The sequence below is a fragment of the Polyodon spathula genome, chromosome 4 (genome assembly GCF_017654505.1).
Source record: "Polyodon spathula isolate WHYD16114869_AA chromosome 4, ASM1765450v1, whole genome shotgun sequence".
NCBI classification, from domain to species: domain Eukaryota; kingdom Metazoa; phylum Chordata; class Actinopteri; order Acipenseriformes; family Polyodontidae; genus Polyodon; species Polyodon spathula.
In genome coordinates this window covers 18,002,957-18,019,223 of record NC_054537.1, presented here as the reverse complement: position 1 = coordinate 18,019,223, position 16,267 = coordinate 18,002,957, and the positions used below count along the sequence as shown (strand labels likewise).

Sequence of the window (16,267 nt, the reverse complement as noted above, 5' to 3'; positions counted from 1 at the left end):
AAAGAAAGAAAGAAAGAAAGAAAGAAATGTGTTTAACTGGTTAACACTTTACTGAATAATAACCATTTTAGATGTTTACTGTAGTTTTATTTTAAGCAACTTGTAAATCAAATGTGCAAATGTTTTCAGATGGTTGCTCTAGAGAAGTTTAATATATAGGGGACTGCAGATGATGACTGAATGCAGGGGTGGTCTAATATTTACAAAATTTGCCTTAATTGCAGAGATGTTTAAAACATAAGTAAAACTATTAATCAGAACACAAGACTCTATTCAATTGATTTAAAAAGTGGTTTTATTGACGTTATGAAAATCAAACAAACATCTCACAGAGTACCTGTGCATTTCTGTAAAAATACGTCTTGAAAAAGTATTTTACCATTTAAAAATCTCACCAAAGTCTGGTGTAGTGGTCTGTCACAGAGACAGCCGAAGTGGGCGGCGTCAGAACCAGGAAAAGGAATGAATGACAGAGAGGTGTGGTTTGGTGGAGCTGAGCGAATGTTTCGCTCAGCATTTAATAAACAGAACAGAAAATAAAAAGGTTGTACAAACAAACACAGGACACGGCACACGTCGCCAAAACAAAAAGACAAACAAAATGGACTAGACAGATAAACACGGTGAGCAGATACTTTTATTATTATTATTATTATTATTATTATTATTATTATTATTATTATTATACTTATTATTTCCTCCGTCTCCCATCCCGTGCTCCACTCACCGAACACCCAACCGCGAGTATGTGACAACGTGCATCTATATATACTGTTGTGCTGGGATTCAATTACCAATTAATTATTCACTTGAATCCCAGCACGTGAATTAATAAAGTGCAATTCCCCGTGCTCACATATTACTACATTTTACTTGCACGTGAAGTGCTGTGCAATCCTTGTGCCTAAATACACATATACATTTTTAAACACTTGTGTTACACAGACCCGTTTATATCCCGTGTACCAATGTCTATACACCAACATTAAAACACACCACACGCAACACATAATAGATAATATACACAGGATTATAAACACGTTAAAATTACACAGACCACGTATTATTTTTTTTTTGTGTCTACACCCACGCCCTTTTTCGTACACGCTATACAAAATTAGTAAGGGGACAAAACCCAAAAACCAACTTGGATTTAAATAAATTACACAGTCACATGGCCCTTTTAAATACAGGTCAACACAGATGTTGTTTTAGTCAGACAAAAGCAAACTTGGATATGACTTGACCACTTTGGTTCTGCAGGGTCTTGTTAAGAGTACTGTATATGGTTTTAGCGTTGTACCAAACTGTGCCTCTTTGGATTCTATTTCATAAACCTCGATAGGATACATTCATCACCAACCTGAACACAGGTAAATAAAGCAGGAACAGGAGCTGGTGTTATGCTCATGTGATTGATGTTCACCACCACTGCTCTGATGGCATGAGGTCCCCTTGACAAGTATCGCTTTCATGCTTCGGACTGCTGATCCCTCATACTTCACAGGCCAAGCTCAATATAAATCATACTCAATTTATTTTTATTTTCTGATTTATGTAACTTAAGCAAAAAGGATTGCAACATAAATTACACAGCCAATGGAATGAATCTTAGAAGATGGATTAGAAAGCATCAGTACTTTTCTTGTCAACTGTCATGAAAGTCAACCTTGCTATTAATTTAAAGAGGCTTTAAAAGTCAATTGACAATTGCTATCTATTCCAGTCAGATTGTAGGATCTTCACTGTTTGCCAGGGAAAGGCTAACACTCTAGATATATTTTGATGTTGCATCCTTCAGGAAAAAACTAATACACTTTAGGACACAACCGTAGGTGTACCTTTATCGAATGCTCTGTTCATAGTAGTATTGAAATTATAGTAATACATAATTCAAGGATTTTGTTATAGAAACATGGCAAACAATTTGGCAACAACTGTGGTATCCTGCTTGCAGCCTGTTGAGAATACCGCCACTAGAATTCTGACTAAAACCAGGAAAAGTGAACATATTAGCCCTGTTTTGGCCTCTTTACACCGGCTCCCTGTGCAGTATAGAATTGAAGATTTTGCTGTTAACTTACAAGGCCCTAAATAGATTAGCACCTAGTTATTTGCAGGAGTTACTGATTCCGTATTTTCCAAACCACACTCTGAAATCACAGGATCTGGGGCTGCTGGTTATTCATTGAGTCAGTAAAAGCAACATGTGAGGGAGTGCTTTTTCTTGCAGAGCTCCTAAATTATAAAATGCTCTGCATTCGTTTGTTGGGAAAGCTGGGAGAGTTACAGTTTAAGTCAAGACGAAAAGCACACTTTTATAAAATGGCTTTGTTATCTTAGTGGGTTTTAACGTAACTTTAAAATTGCTGATTTTCTATTATATGTATACTGTTATTTAAATATGTTACTTAAATGGTCTGACTGTGGCAGTTGTATGTGTGACATGCTATACAAATGTATTGTGGTTTGTTCTTTTTTTCTGCTATGTACTGTACAGTGCCTTGCAATACTTTTGTATAAAAAGCACTATATAATTGCAATGAATCAGAACAGGGCCCTACAGTTATAAACAATTACATTAAGCAAGAAAATATTTTATGAGAATGTGTCTTTTATATTTTATATTTTAAGCAATACACAATGGTGGAATTGAAAATTGTTAGTGTTAAGAAGAATTTTCATATATCAACATTTCATATTATATATTTTTGTGAATTAAATGCATTTGCATTGAATATATAGGAGGGTATCAATAGTTTTGGGAACCAGTGTATATTGGCTGGAAGTTTTTTTTATTCTTTTTTTTTTTTTTTTTACTGTTTTCAATATCACAGGTTCCACTTGTACTATAATAAATTTTATTATGTATTACCAATGCCATTTGAAACAGTTTACACTCTTTGTATTTCAAGCAGCATATTAGCTCCCTCCTCTCTAGTTTTAGTGTTGCCTATTTTGAGTGACTAATGCTGTGTCCCTCACGAACCAACAGTATATGTGATCATGCAGCAATCTGTACTCCTGACGCATACGTGCTGTGATAGCCCCTGACAATTCATTTCACTTTCTATATTATTCTAACAAAATCTAGTTGTTTGATTTATAGACATGTTGTTGGGAGGCACAGAAACTGAGTTCGATTTTTCTTCCGAGGACTAAATCATTGGTTTTCATTTGCCTGATGTACTTCCAATCTATCACAAGAGGAATCACTCGTATCCAGGTCGGGTCTAGCAGCAGCAGCATCGTTTACTTTTTTTTTTAATTTAGCTCCACAGAGGCCAAGACTAAGGGCAACACAGACTAAGCAAGACAAATAAAGTAGTGATCAATTGGGTGGACCTTAAAACCACTGGTTACTTCTTATAACCTTGTATTCCTCTGTGGTATACCACAGTGAAAGCCTGCTAAGGCGTAGGAAAGTAAGAGAAGACACAAACTATACATGTACAGAGGTAACCGTTTATATGTACAGTCTATATGTCCTATAGAACCCCATTCATTATTATTAGTAGTAGTAGTAATTTATTACCAGTTATTACAAAATATCACAATGCAAATTATCATCTTACAAAATATCACAGTACAGAAAATCACATAACAGAATATCACATTATAGGTAAGAGCAGTACAATAAAATCAGTAGAAAATAAGATTAAATTCAAATAAGAGCAAAGTAAACAAGACAGCAAATAATTACATTTAAGAGCAGAGTTTATAGTAAACATATTTGCTTATACGAGTAAAGTCCATTAAGAACACATAGTAAGTACGATAAATAGATACAGTGAATAGTTATAATTAAGAGCAGTAGTAGAATACGGCAAGGTATGGAGCAGTTCAGTATGTATATAAGCTGATGCAAGTATTGGTACAATAGGGTGCCATATAGTCCAGTATAGTCAAGAGTTGCCAGGTTTACAGATGCTGTCTGAACAGGTGTGTCTTGAGGAGGCTCCGGAAAGTGGTCAGGGAGTGAGCAGTCCTGATATCCATGAGTAGGTTGATCCACCACTGAGGGGCAAGGGTGGTGAAGGAGCGAGCTATGGAAGCGGGGGAGCGGAGGGGGGTAGAGCTAATCTGCCGGGTGGAGGGGCGGGGGGGGGGGGGGGGCGAAAGGGGGTGTAGGGAGAAATAATAGTCTGGATCTGGGGACAGGAGGGAGCAGAAAGGTCGAGACTGCGATAGGCGAGTACAAAAGTTTTAAATTGTACGCAAGCAGCGATAGGGAGGCAGTGGAGCTGTGGTGTAGTGTGGGAGAAATGGGGACGGTAAAGACAAGGTGGACAGCAGAGTTTTGGATGAGCTAGAGTGGACAGATAGCAATCCCAGTATTGACTCCAGCCATGTTAGAATGAGCAATAAAGAAAAAAAATCCTGTGACTATATACAGGACCACACTTTTTTGCAAAACCTTATAAAAGTTTAACTCTGTAAATTTGCATTGCAATTTTGGTTTACCTGGTTTATTTGTTTGCTTTTTTCGGGTTCAAATATGGGTTTTGAATAAAATAACAACAAAAAAAAAATCAGACTTTGATTCAGCACATAAACACAGCTGGGCAAATTATGTTTTAGTCTATAACAAAGTCTTAAACAACAAGGATGATGATTATTCAAAGTATATTCTATGTGTAATAGAAACCAGGCTTTCATATATTTTTCATACTATACTTCCATAGTGTATTATACAGAGATACAGTACACCAACGCATTGCCACGCTTGGAACTCCTATTGTAAATTCCTTAAGTGAAGAGCAAAAACACCTTAGCTTGAGTGAACATTGATTTTGAAATCCCTTCTATTTATGAACATTTGATTTGGTTAAGTTGAACTTGAGATTCAAATACATTTTTGAACTGCTCTTTTCTTTCTTTTTCATTTTGTTCTTATGTCTTTTAATATGTACTAATGCAATTCTGTTTTTCACTGTTTCTCATATGAAACCTTCAAGTAAACTAGATCATGAGGTGTTTCCTTTCATATACCAGGTCAGCCCTATCAGACTGAAGTGTGACAAATATAATGAATATTTCTTAACAGATGTATAGACATAATATTGCTGGTATTGATTGTAGCTACCAAATCTGTCAGCTGACAGATTTAAAAAAATGGTTTTATTGTGAATAAAAACAAGTATATCATAAAGCATGTGTGTGTGTGTATTCTAGTTAGGGTACGGTACATGTACAGGATGGTTTTGTCCTATGGTTAATGGTTTCTTCACTTTACAAGATATGATTTTAGAATGATATATTGTCTGGTCAAGATTTATGTTTTTTTTTTTGTTTGTTTTGCTTTTTACAGAGGGTATTCAAAAAGCTCATGTTATACTGTAGTTACTTGACCATCTGTAATTCTCTGAAATTATATATTTACAAAGTTAATAGCAGTGCTTGCTGTTGGCATGCTGCTTGTTTGGCATTTTAGAATTCTCTTATTATGTGTAGAAAATATATTCACCACTTGCCCAAAGCACTCCCAAGCTGTGCCAGCGATCTGAATATAAACAGGCACCTCTAGTACAGGAGCCTGCAGGAGGGGGTGGAAGTGTGAATAATATGAATGTGATTCACTGAGATGGGCTTGCTGATAAATGAATTACATTATAAAGCAACAACAGTAAAGCGTTTGGTATCATAAAGAAAAACAAAACTTTTAACCATTGTCTTTTTCTTTGCCTTATTCATTAAAAATGTGTTTAATGGGAACTCCTTTACTATATATTACACATCTCCTGCCCAGTCCTGTGCAGCATAACTTTAATTATGAATAATGAAGATTATTCTGGGAATGCAAGGTGCTGTTTTTGCTCGGGTCATTAAAGAATAAATCAATACACAAATAAATAAATAAATAAATAAATAGATAAAAAAATAAATAAATAATTAAATAAACACCGTGGGGGGGGGGGGGGGGGGTGCTTCCTTCTCGTAAGTGAATGGTTTCCTCACTGGCTGTATAGTTTAGATTTGTGTTTTTGCTGGTTGTTGTAATGAGTTAATTTGGTACATTTGCAACAAGTGTGTCTTGGTCAAAAGAAAACTTAGCTTCCCAGACAGAATCATGTTTTCACCAAACGCAGAGATGGGAAATATGATTGTTGCCTCTGGCTGCAATTCAGTAGTGGTGAACTATTTGTAACTGCCTCATAACAAGATATGAAATGAATACATTTTAGCATTTTAAAATGAATATTTGTCATATTGATTTTGGTTAAACCATTGAAGAGAATCAGTACTACATTATAATTGATATGAAGCAACATTGGTATTGTATATATTTCATGTGAATAGTCTTATTAAATGTAATAGATAGCCAATACATGTTGGTACTGAAACCATATTAATGCTGATAAGTCTAATCAGATTGATTTTTCTGTCAAAGTGTATTGAGAAACTGTATAACACATTTACTAGTACTCTTCTGCTTGTGTTATTTCTCACATTCTACAGCTTTCATAACTGCTGTATTTTAGACCAATTCTAATCAGTTTAAAAAGACAGTTCCTAGAAGCAGTGCTACCATGTTTGTGAAAGTGTTTGCGCATCTCGTTGCAGTTTATGATGAGGTAAACTGTCATTCCAGTGATTAACATGAGCAGGTTGATAGGGTTGCCACCTGTCCTACTTTCCTTGGTTCAGGAGTTCCTCAACTCCTGATAACAATGCAGATATCCGGTGTGTATCAGAGTCGCTGTATCTTTGACGATGACCTTGTGTAACATAATCAGCTGACGTCTCAGAAAATGTACAGCCCTATTAACTATAGTCTGACATAGGTACTGAACTTCATAGTCCCATAAAATCCATAGTTTATAGAAACATTAAACTTTTCTGTAAGGTACACGCTTACTGGTACATACAAAAATGCTAGAATCAAAGTAATCCCTCAGCAAGGACATACCCTATCCTACTCAATATTGTACTTTTTAGAGGAGAATGGGAGTTTCCTTCGAGTCAGCAAACCTTTTGTTAAGGTTCAGTAAATCCAAAGCTAAATATCTGGTTATGTTGACTTGGTGTAAGCGTCACCATCATCATGTGATACCTTCCTATACAGTAATAAACATGCACAGTATACAAGAAATACAGTGCTGGAGTCTTCGTATTGGCCTGTGAGCAAGAAGAGTGATGTGATTACATCTTTAAACAGGAGAAGCTTGTCACCAGAACCCTGATATGGAACTAAAGCTTTATGCAGTTTTGGGGATTTTATGTGGAGATTTTGAATACATGAATACATTACTCCTAGTGCTTCAGTATGATCGTAATATTTTCTGGAAACAGAATGTGCACACCACATACAAATTGCAGCATCAAGCACGAGTGAAGGGTAATTAGAACACAGATTTGCAGCGCTCTAGTGTTGCACGCGAGGAACGCATTAAACTGTTATAAAGCAACAGGCTCAGTGTGATGTGAGCAAGTCAAATGGAAACATGATCAGGCCCTTCAACTGACAAGGGGATTTATAAGCAGTGATTTATCTGATAATGGAGAATGTGTCGGGGAAAACCGCCATTTGTAAATAGAGATATGAGCTGGCCAGCTTGTAAGTCAGTCAGTGACACTTTGGAAGTTTGTTAAATCACTCTGTCATCTGCAGTAACATAGGGTGTAATGCCAGAAAAAATAAGACATGCAGAGATGTATTCTTTCTTATCTTTCTACCAACATATAACAATAAATATTTAAGCAACTGCATTCAGAGCACTAAATAAAAAGTGATATATAGAAGCTGGAATTTGGTGTTTACAGTGTAACTATAGTTACCACTCATATATCAATTGCAAAAATCCTTCCCTTTTGATTATTATTATTATTATTATTATTATTATTATTATTTATTATTATTATTATTATTATTAACTGCTTTGGATTTTTAAAGATGTGTCTATTTTCAAATAAAAATACAAGGAGCACTGGATTACAACTCATGATAAAATTACATTATAATAAATGGGTAATTCATTTTGTTTCCTGCCCTTTGGTGGAGAACAGCACTGTGTTACCTGATCTAATTAAATGACTACACACAATTTCCATCTAAGTACATACTTATTCCACCAGTTGCTACCATTTTGAGTTCATGGAACATTGTTAGTTATTACAGAGTTGTTAGACAGATACACCCTAAGGGGCAACCAAAATATTTTTCATTTCAAATTATGGATAGCTTTATTTTATTTTTTAGTGATTGAGGAATTGTATCAATGTGTATCAAGAATAAAATGACCACATTATATTTTTTTATTTGGTCATTTCTCCCTAAATCCCGTCACCGATTTATTTATTTATTTATTTTTTAAAGCAAGAAAGACTAGCTTAGATCTTGCATGGATGTTCTATCCCGGGCGCTAGCCATTGAAGAACTGAGGCCTGGTTATTTTGAGAATTAATCAGGGTATTCCTTTGCAGCCTTATCATACAGCGGTCTATATAATTAAGATAATAACATACATTGATTATAGTTTACATATTACTGATAGATTGGATTTGTTTTACAAGAAATGTTCTGATGCTTGAGGAAACATATTGAAATAGATTATTGACAAATACCTGAATCGAAATAAGCAGAATAATTAGGCACCTTATACTACCAAAAATCAAACCACAGCTGGAAAATAAAGAAGTGGCAAAAAACAAAACAGCAAAAAAATGTACTTAAGCTTTAGTTTGTCAAATTGATTAGCAATATAAATAAGGTGCAACGTGAATACCATTGATCATCACCCACATCCAGGTAGTGATACTCCATAACAATCACATAAATACCATTCGTTATCAATTCTGTTTAGTAGTGGTTTCTGATTCCCACCATCCAGCATTTATACAGTATATTACACAGTGGCTGTATGGCTTTTAAATTTGCTTTTATTTTAAATGACAGTGGTTCAAGTTATGAACTTTAGATTTTTCTACCCTATTCATAATTGGTGTGTTTTTAACATCAGTTTGGAAGGCTGTCTATTTCAATAGCCTACCTCTATATTCCTACCCTGGGGATTCAAAAGCAAATACCAAAACCCTTTGTCACTTACTAGTGTTGTTGAGCACACTAGTTTGATGGCACAATGGTTCTTAATATTTCTCTATTGCACAATTTCCACGGATTTCATCTTTTCTGATTCATGGCAAGAGCCGATTCATTACTAAATGTTAATATAATATTCTTTACATATTAATAAATACTTATTTAGTGCACTTTCTACTCCCCAAATAGTTAAGGTAACAATTTTGGAATAATACTGATTTCAAAATGTATCCTAAAATGTATTAAAAAAAAGCCCATGCTTCTACAGTGCGCTTACCCAAATATTGCCATCTTGATGGTATGGTTTCCAGTTCCTTCCAGTGTCGCTATAGAGAAGTCTGTATTGGGTCACCCAATCAGAGCTGCTGTATCTACCCTGCGTTGCTATGGCAGTAACTTGCTTCCTGCTCCCAAGATCCACCTGCAGCCACTGATAATGGTCACTGTCCAATGGAGACCAGCCACCGGCACCTAGGTGGAAAAAATATAGTTATGGCTTCATGATACTACCTGTGTGTGCATGTTGTATATTCTGGAATTGTATCTGGGGTTGGTAACCTTGGCTGTTCCATTCCATTCCAAAATGTGCTAACCGTGTCAATATTTTTAAACAGGTCTCCAGCAGGTCAATTAATTAATTAAGGCCCTGTGATGGTTTGAACTGAAAGAGCCTAGGCTGCTAACCCCTAAACTAGAGGTTTGAGTTTTTTTCTTAAGGTGTATCTACAAAGGAAGCAAGTGCTGAGAGCAAATAATTTAGAAGTGACTGGAATGTATGGGTGCGTCTACACAGACTGCGAGCGACGATAGCGGCAGGTCTGGGCGAAGCGACCGACTCCACAAGAATATAAATGTGTTCTATGTCTCCCACCAGTCACGAGTGACTAGTGAAACAGATCAATCAGAAGCAGCCAGTCCCCAACCTACTCATAAAACCACATCCAGGATCATCTTCAGCCCTATTTCCAGGCACAGCCTCAGGGTCAGTCCCAATCCCCAGTTCCAGGATAAGCCCCACCTGCAACAGCTTTAATGCAGTATCGACTGTTGGGACTATGGGAGAGGGTGGACGAGAAGGGGAAATGATGCAAATACAGTAGTTGTTTGTGTACTGTTTTATGGGAGCTGGGGGTGTATTGTGTTGTATTGCTGTGTGCAATGTAATGATTTCAATATGGTGTGCTATCTGCGAGATCTGAACAGATAGCATCTTGAAAGATTATTAAAGCAGACTTGTTTACTCTCTTTCCTGACAAGATAACATGACTGCTGAGGTTTAGTTGTGTGATTTTTGTTGACACATTTTCTTTTCAAGTACATGTACACTTGATGTTACGCAAACATGCATCCTAATCGTATTGCTGTACCTTCAGCGCCAAAGCAGTAGCACTGTTAATGCAACAGTCTTGAATGGCATTACAAAGGAGTAATTGCAGCACACTAGCATCTTCGTGGTATGAGCCACTGGTAGCACTAAGTAATCAATAATCCTTAGTGGGGACTGGCCAGTCATTTCTCTGTGATACAACTATCTGATACAAATAATTCACTTGTCGCTTACAAGGGCTTGAGTAAAGTGGTATAAAAGGGGTTTGATTTGAGGAAACGGGGTGCTTGTGTGACGTGAATTAGAGACATAAAGCTGGACAGCTTGAGAAGATAATAGCTGGACAAGATGTACGATGTAAAACACTATGAACTCTCACGTCTCACCAGGTCAGTCAGCATACGCAGCACTGAGCGGCTATTGAGAATGAGAGACAGAACAAATAAAGACAAAGCTCTCAGTCCAGGTCGTTAGTCAGGCAAAGTCTCTTTGCTGCTGGTCGAACAAGGAGAATGAGAAGACAAACATAAAAGACACTCTCGATGACAGACGTAAAAGACAAAGGGATAGATCCGTCACTACTTAGCGCACATCCTCAGGCAGCATGGCTGCCAGCTGGGTGGCGTGGAGAGTTAGGATGAAGAGAAGTGTCTCGGGTCCATGTTGGAGAGACGAAAGTAGAGAACCCCCCCTTGGCGGGGCATGGCTCGACAGGTGGGGACTCGGCCAGCCAGAAGGGGCAGAAAGGTGCTCGGACCTGAAAAGAAACTAGGGAGATGGGATAGCAAGGTTGTGGCCTTGGTGAGGCTAGTGCATGAGCTGCGACAGGATAGTTGTGGCCGGGGGTCCCCTCTAGCCGACGAGGAACCTGCAGGGACGGCAGTGACTTGGGCAGGAGGCCGACCCGGTCGGTCGGAGGAGTGAAACCCCCCCCAAAAGGAGGACCCCCAGCTCCCCACAGCACTGCACCATGAAGATAGGGAAGAGACCGCTGAGCTGCACCCATAGATAAGAGAAAGCTGTAAAGAAGAGAAAATACAGGGAGAGGTTAGTATGATGGGCTATGGATTGGAGGCCATCCGCGTTGAGGAGAGGAAATCCACCCTCTATTGGGAGGAAACCTCTAGTGGACCTGGCAGAGAGGGCACCCCCACTTCGGGCATATTAACAAAGGACTTGCTGTAATGTCTGAAGGGGAGGATCTAATGTACAACTCGACTGCTGAAGAGGACCAGAGCCACATGTTTTTTATCAGGTGCTGATTGACTCCTGCTCCTACTGCGGATGTGGCTGCTCCGATCCGGAAAGAGTGAGAGGAGTAGAAACTTGAGCATAGCCCTATCTGAATCAGGAGGAAGTTGAGGTGAGAGAAAAGCCAGTCTCTCATAATGATTATTCTTGAGGAGTCAATAAAAAGTAGGAAGACAGGAAGCAACCGTGGCAAAGAGTGGAGATGAGGAGAAGAAGAATGTCCAAAGAAATGACTGTCTTTAAATGGAGGAAGGAGAGAGGCTCTTCTCCATACCTCGAATCGACAGGCGAACCTCAGGTATGGAAAGGAGTGGGGGATGAAGGACTGGACTGAAGGCGTAACTGATACTGAATGCCCGGTAGGTAGTTTCTGATGGAGGAAGGAGCAAGGTTGTGAGACAGCCTGAAATACGGTTAAAGGCTAGCAGGTGTTGAAGATTAAAGGAAGTGGGAGAAATCTGCAGAATGTGGTGAAGGAAGAGCAGGTGATAGAATAAGAAGAGCAAGTGAAGAGGGCTAAGGCTTTTTTTTTTTTTAATAAAAGTTTCAGGCTGACTGAAGGAGGCCGGTGAGTGAGGACTTTAGTGGAACCCAAGTTGACTGAAAGGGGAAAAACTTGCCACGGGTTGGGGTCTACTTCTGGGAACAGGCTGAAACTTATGGACCATCACACAACTCCACCATGTTTAACACTGGGCATGGTTATTTATTTATTTCTTTTACTGCAAGATGTAGTATTCTGTAGTAAAATTACTACAGCTGGCCAAAGTCCAGTATCTGGGTGCACGGTAAGGTTCAGAAGACCTCATGGTTGATAGGGTTTTACACTCCAAGACTATCAGTTGTATTCCCCTTGATGTCCTGATATTATTTTTATTTTATTTCTTTTTTTCTTCAGTGTAGCAGGGTATATTTCATTATTGCAATTAAAATCCTTGTTTGTGTATAAAACATTTGCTTTAGAATGGTTAGTGATGTATATATGTACATAGGTCAACAAGAGGAGCCTGCAGTATTTAGATGCCACAATTCGGCGAGTTGAACTCGCTCTCACGTTGCAAAAGCGCAGCAAAAGGAGCCAAAAGACAGCAGTACTGAGGCACAGGCTCAGAGTGCCTGTCGAATCTGCCTGGTCGCCAATAGCAACTTACCACTCGCCACTGCGCGTTTGCTACAAAACAAAAACAAACACAGACGGAGGGTTGAAGCAGTGCTGAGTGTATAAATAACAAAGAAAGAGATTGACAAGTGAACTTTCTATCAGTGTACACTCCATACTGGGTATTTTATGCTGAAAAGAAAATCTGTCAGGACAGCTCTGTTAAAAGAGTGAAAATAACGAAAGCACGACGATAAACTTGGTGACTGCGAATGAAATGCAATTAGGATCAGCGACAATGAGCAATTAATGTAATTTGTCACGTCTGTTTTGAAATAAAAATTCAGCAAAACAGAGTAAATCTCTGTCAGGATATGAAGGTAAAAACAAGTGATATTTTCTAATTAACAGCATTTTCTGAGTTTAATTAGGAAACAGCTCAAAATAAGTTTAAAGGGACGTCATGTGATCAAAAATAAAACCTGAAAATCTCAAGCCCTAGATATAAACTATCTGATCCAAAGAAATGTCAGATGGCTGTAACACATTACTATTAGGGTCTTCCATACAGTATATCACATGTAGATACTGTCCTTATAAAAGTTTACAACATTATTTTTGCTTTTCTCATCGTTATACTATGCAATTACCCTGGTTTGCTATATTTATTATCATGCTTTACCATACCTTGCTATTCTTTACTATGCTTACCTATGCTTTATCGTGCTTTCACCATGTTTTATTACAGTTTGCTATGCTTTTACTATGGTAAACTTTTATAAGGGTGTGCAATAGGTAAGGGGTTATCCTCTGACAGAAAGACAGAGAGACAGAAGTGGCTTTGACACATCACTCAGATGCACAGATTTATTTAATTTTGGTTGTATTCTACTACTGCTCTTAATTATGTTCAGTATCTTGTAGTCGATTTTACTCTTAAAGGTATCCTTATCCATGCTTTTTGTAATTGCTCTTATTTGAAATCATTCTTATCCATTTATCTTACTTACTATGTGCTCTTAATGGAATTTACTCTTATAAGCAAATATATTTAACTGCTCTTAGTTGAATTTGCTCTTAAATGTTTATCATAAATATTTACTGTATTCTTTCTTTTGCTCTTATTTGAATTTGATCTTACTTTCTACTGATGACACTGTACTTTATAACTGCTCATATCTGTAAGATTATATTGTGCAATGTGATACTTTGTAAGAAATGTAAGTCACAATGGATAAGGGCATCTGCTAATAAATAAATAAATAAATACATTTAAATTAATAATAATAATAATAATAATAATAATAATAATAATAATAATAATAATAATAATAAAACAAAGAAAACAGTATGATGCTACCAGCAACGGTGGGTTACGGGTGAAGATACAACTAGTGTACAGAAAATATGAGCAATAACAAAAACAATACGGTACAAAAGCAGCTAAAAATAAAAGCGAGCCATGAAAACTGCAGTGCTCTGCTCCTACTGTAAAGGAGTTCCACTGACACATCCTTCCGAGCTATCATTTTAAAGTAGGGTTTAAAAATCATTAACTAATCCCTGTTCTTGTCAGGCACATTTTCACACCCACTGTTTCACACTCGATGATCAGCAGTTTTAAAACATTTTAATTGTGTCTTCGTTTGCTCATCTCACACTGATATCAACTTCTTTTGCCCTGGCTGTCCACATAGGGGTGTGTCAGGGGTTAGTTTTTATGGTGAGACTCTCCACCAGCACACGTCCACCAGCCAGTCAGAGAACTTCAGCTGACCAATTCTCATCTGCAAGTCCTTGTAAACAACACAGAACCGGCAAACAGTTACAGACAGTGTTTGGCTCTCTCCAGTAAAATATGCATGGATGCAAGAAAAAAACAAGCCACAGTGACAAACCCACTGGACTCTATTACAGGATGGTATTCCTGTTCCCCCCTCCCCCCTCGCACTTGCAATTTATTTTGAACAGCGGCCATAAGCAGCTTTTTACCAATGGCCAGTGACAGAACACTGACTCTATTACAGGATGGTATTCAAATGCTTTATGGATTGCAATTTTCTTTGAAAGAGGTCCATTAAGCAAGCTTTTTACCTGGCAAAACAGGGCGTTAACAAATTGCCACCGGAACAATGCAATATCTTATTCCACCATGCAGCCATTAATCACATCTGTAATCCAACCAGATAAACGTGGAATGTCATTAAAAAATCAATGCCTTTAAATCTGATCTTAAAAGCATGCATAGTGTAAACTAGCTTTTTAAGAGCAATTTGAAGTCTGAACACTGCAGGAAAGTAGTTGTGTATGATGGTTAATAAGACACTGCCCCACCCACAAAATCCAGAGGGACATCAGTACTTGACAGCAGCAGGACAGTGTGAAAAGGACAACAGCTTATTTGTCGAGGAAGGCAAAATCTCATTTGACATCTAAGTCTTCTAATCTCCAACCTGCCACCCGAACAGATATTAGAGAGAAATATACAAAGCAGAGAATGGTCAATAGATATAAAAAACCTTGTCCAGTATGCCACATGGGAGAAGTAAAGGGGACAGGGGAGTATTTGCCATGATGCTGTCCTACTGTAAAATACATTTCAGTCACGTGTTCTGAATAATTTAGGATGCTCAAATTGGCTTATCTTTATGAAATTACATTTTTTGACCTGTGCTGGTAGCTTGTGTAAAGCAGGTCCAACAAAACTCAGAGCTCCCTCAAATAGGATCACAACAGTATTGGACTTCTTACATGTCACTACTGGGAGTTGTGGTCTGTTGATATTTAAGGATACATCAAATTACCCATCTAATATAAATGTAGATTGTTCATCCTTTGTTTTTCTCACACTTTGAATGTGCAATATTGGATAAGGGATAAAAGCACCTGCCAAATAAATAAATAAATAAATAATAATAAAATAATAATAATAATAATAATAATATACTGTAACTATATATTGGAACTACAACCCTAAGCTGATCAAAGCAACACAGTCAATTTGGATTTAATTGAGATCGCCACACTGAGATGCACACATTTCCATATGAGTTCTAATCTCTTTCATTTTTGCAACTTAAAAAGTAAACCTCCTCAACATTCAAAGTTGTTTACAGATGCCTAGAAAAGTAGGTGTAGCAATGTAATAGTGTAGTGCGATGAGGAGAAATAGTCCCTACCGGTTTTGGCTCCCTAATCCGCAGGAGCACCAGAGCCAATGCAAACTCCCTCCAGAATCCATAACGAAGACAGTAGCTTCCCACAGCTAGGACTGCAACCTGTGCTCCCCTGACTGTATGACTCTCCCTGAGGCCGTGCTTTTACCAGGTGAGCCACTCTGGGACACCACTAATTCTTATTCTATACTATGCTGTACATGCTGTTGATATATATATATATATATATATATATATATATATATATATATATATATATATATATATATCACTGTCATCAACCTTTTCAACATACTGATGGCTCTACTTTTGAATTTAATATACTTGTGTTTGTTTTATTCAGGTAGTGTCTCTTTTTAGAAAATGCATGTATC

General features: G+C 37.6%; 1 protein-coding gene across 1 annotated transcript in view; it reads right to left on the bottom strand.

Annotated features, from left to right (window-relative positions):
- The window catches only part of LOC121314251 (contactin-associated protein-like 2), a 489,620-nt gene that overhangs the window by 254,592 nt on the left and 218,761 nt on the right, over positions 1 to 16,267 (bottom strand). Inside the window, exon 3 of the mRNA XM_041247300.1 lies at positions 9,318 to 9,511. Within this exon, the coding sequence (XP_041103234.1) occupies positions 9,318 to 9,511 (194 nt within the window). The remainder of the gene's footprint in view (positions 1 to 9,317; positions 9,512 to 16,267) is intronic.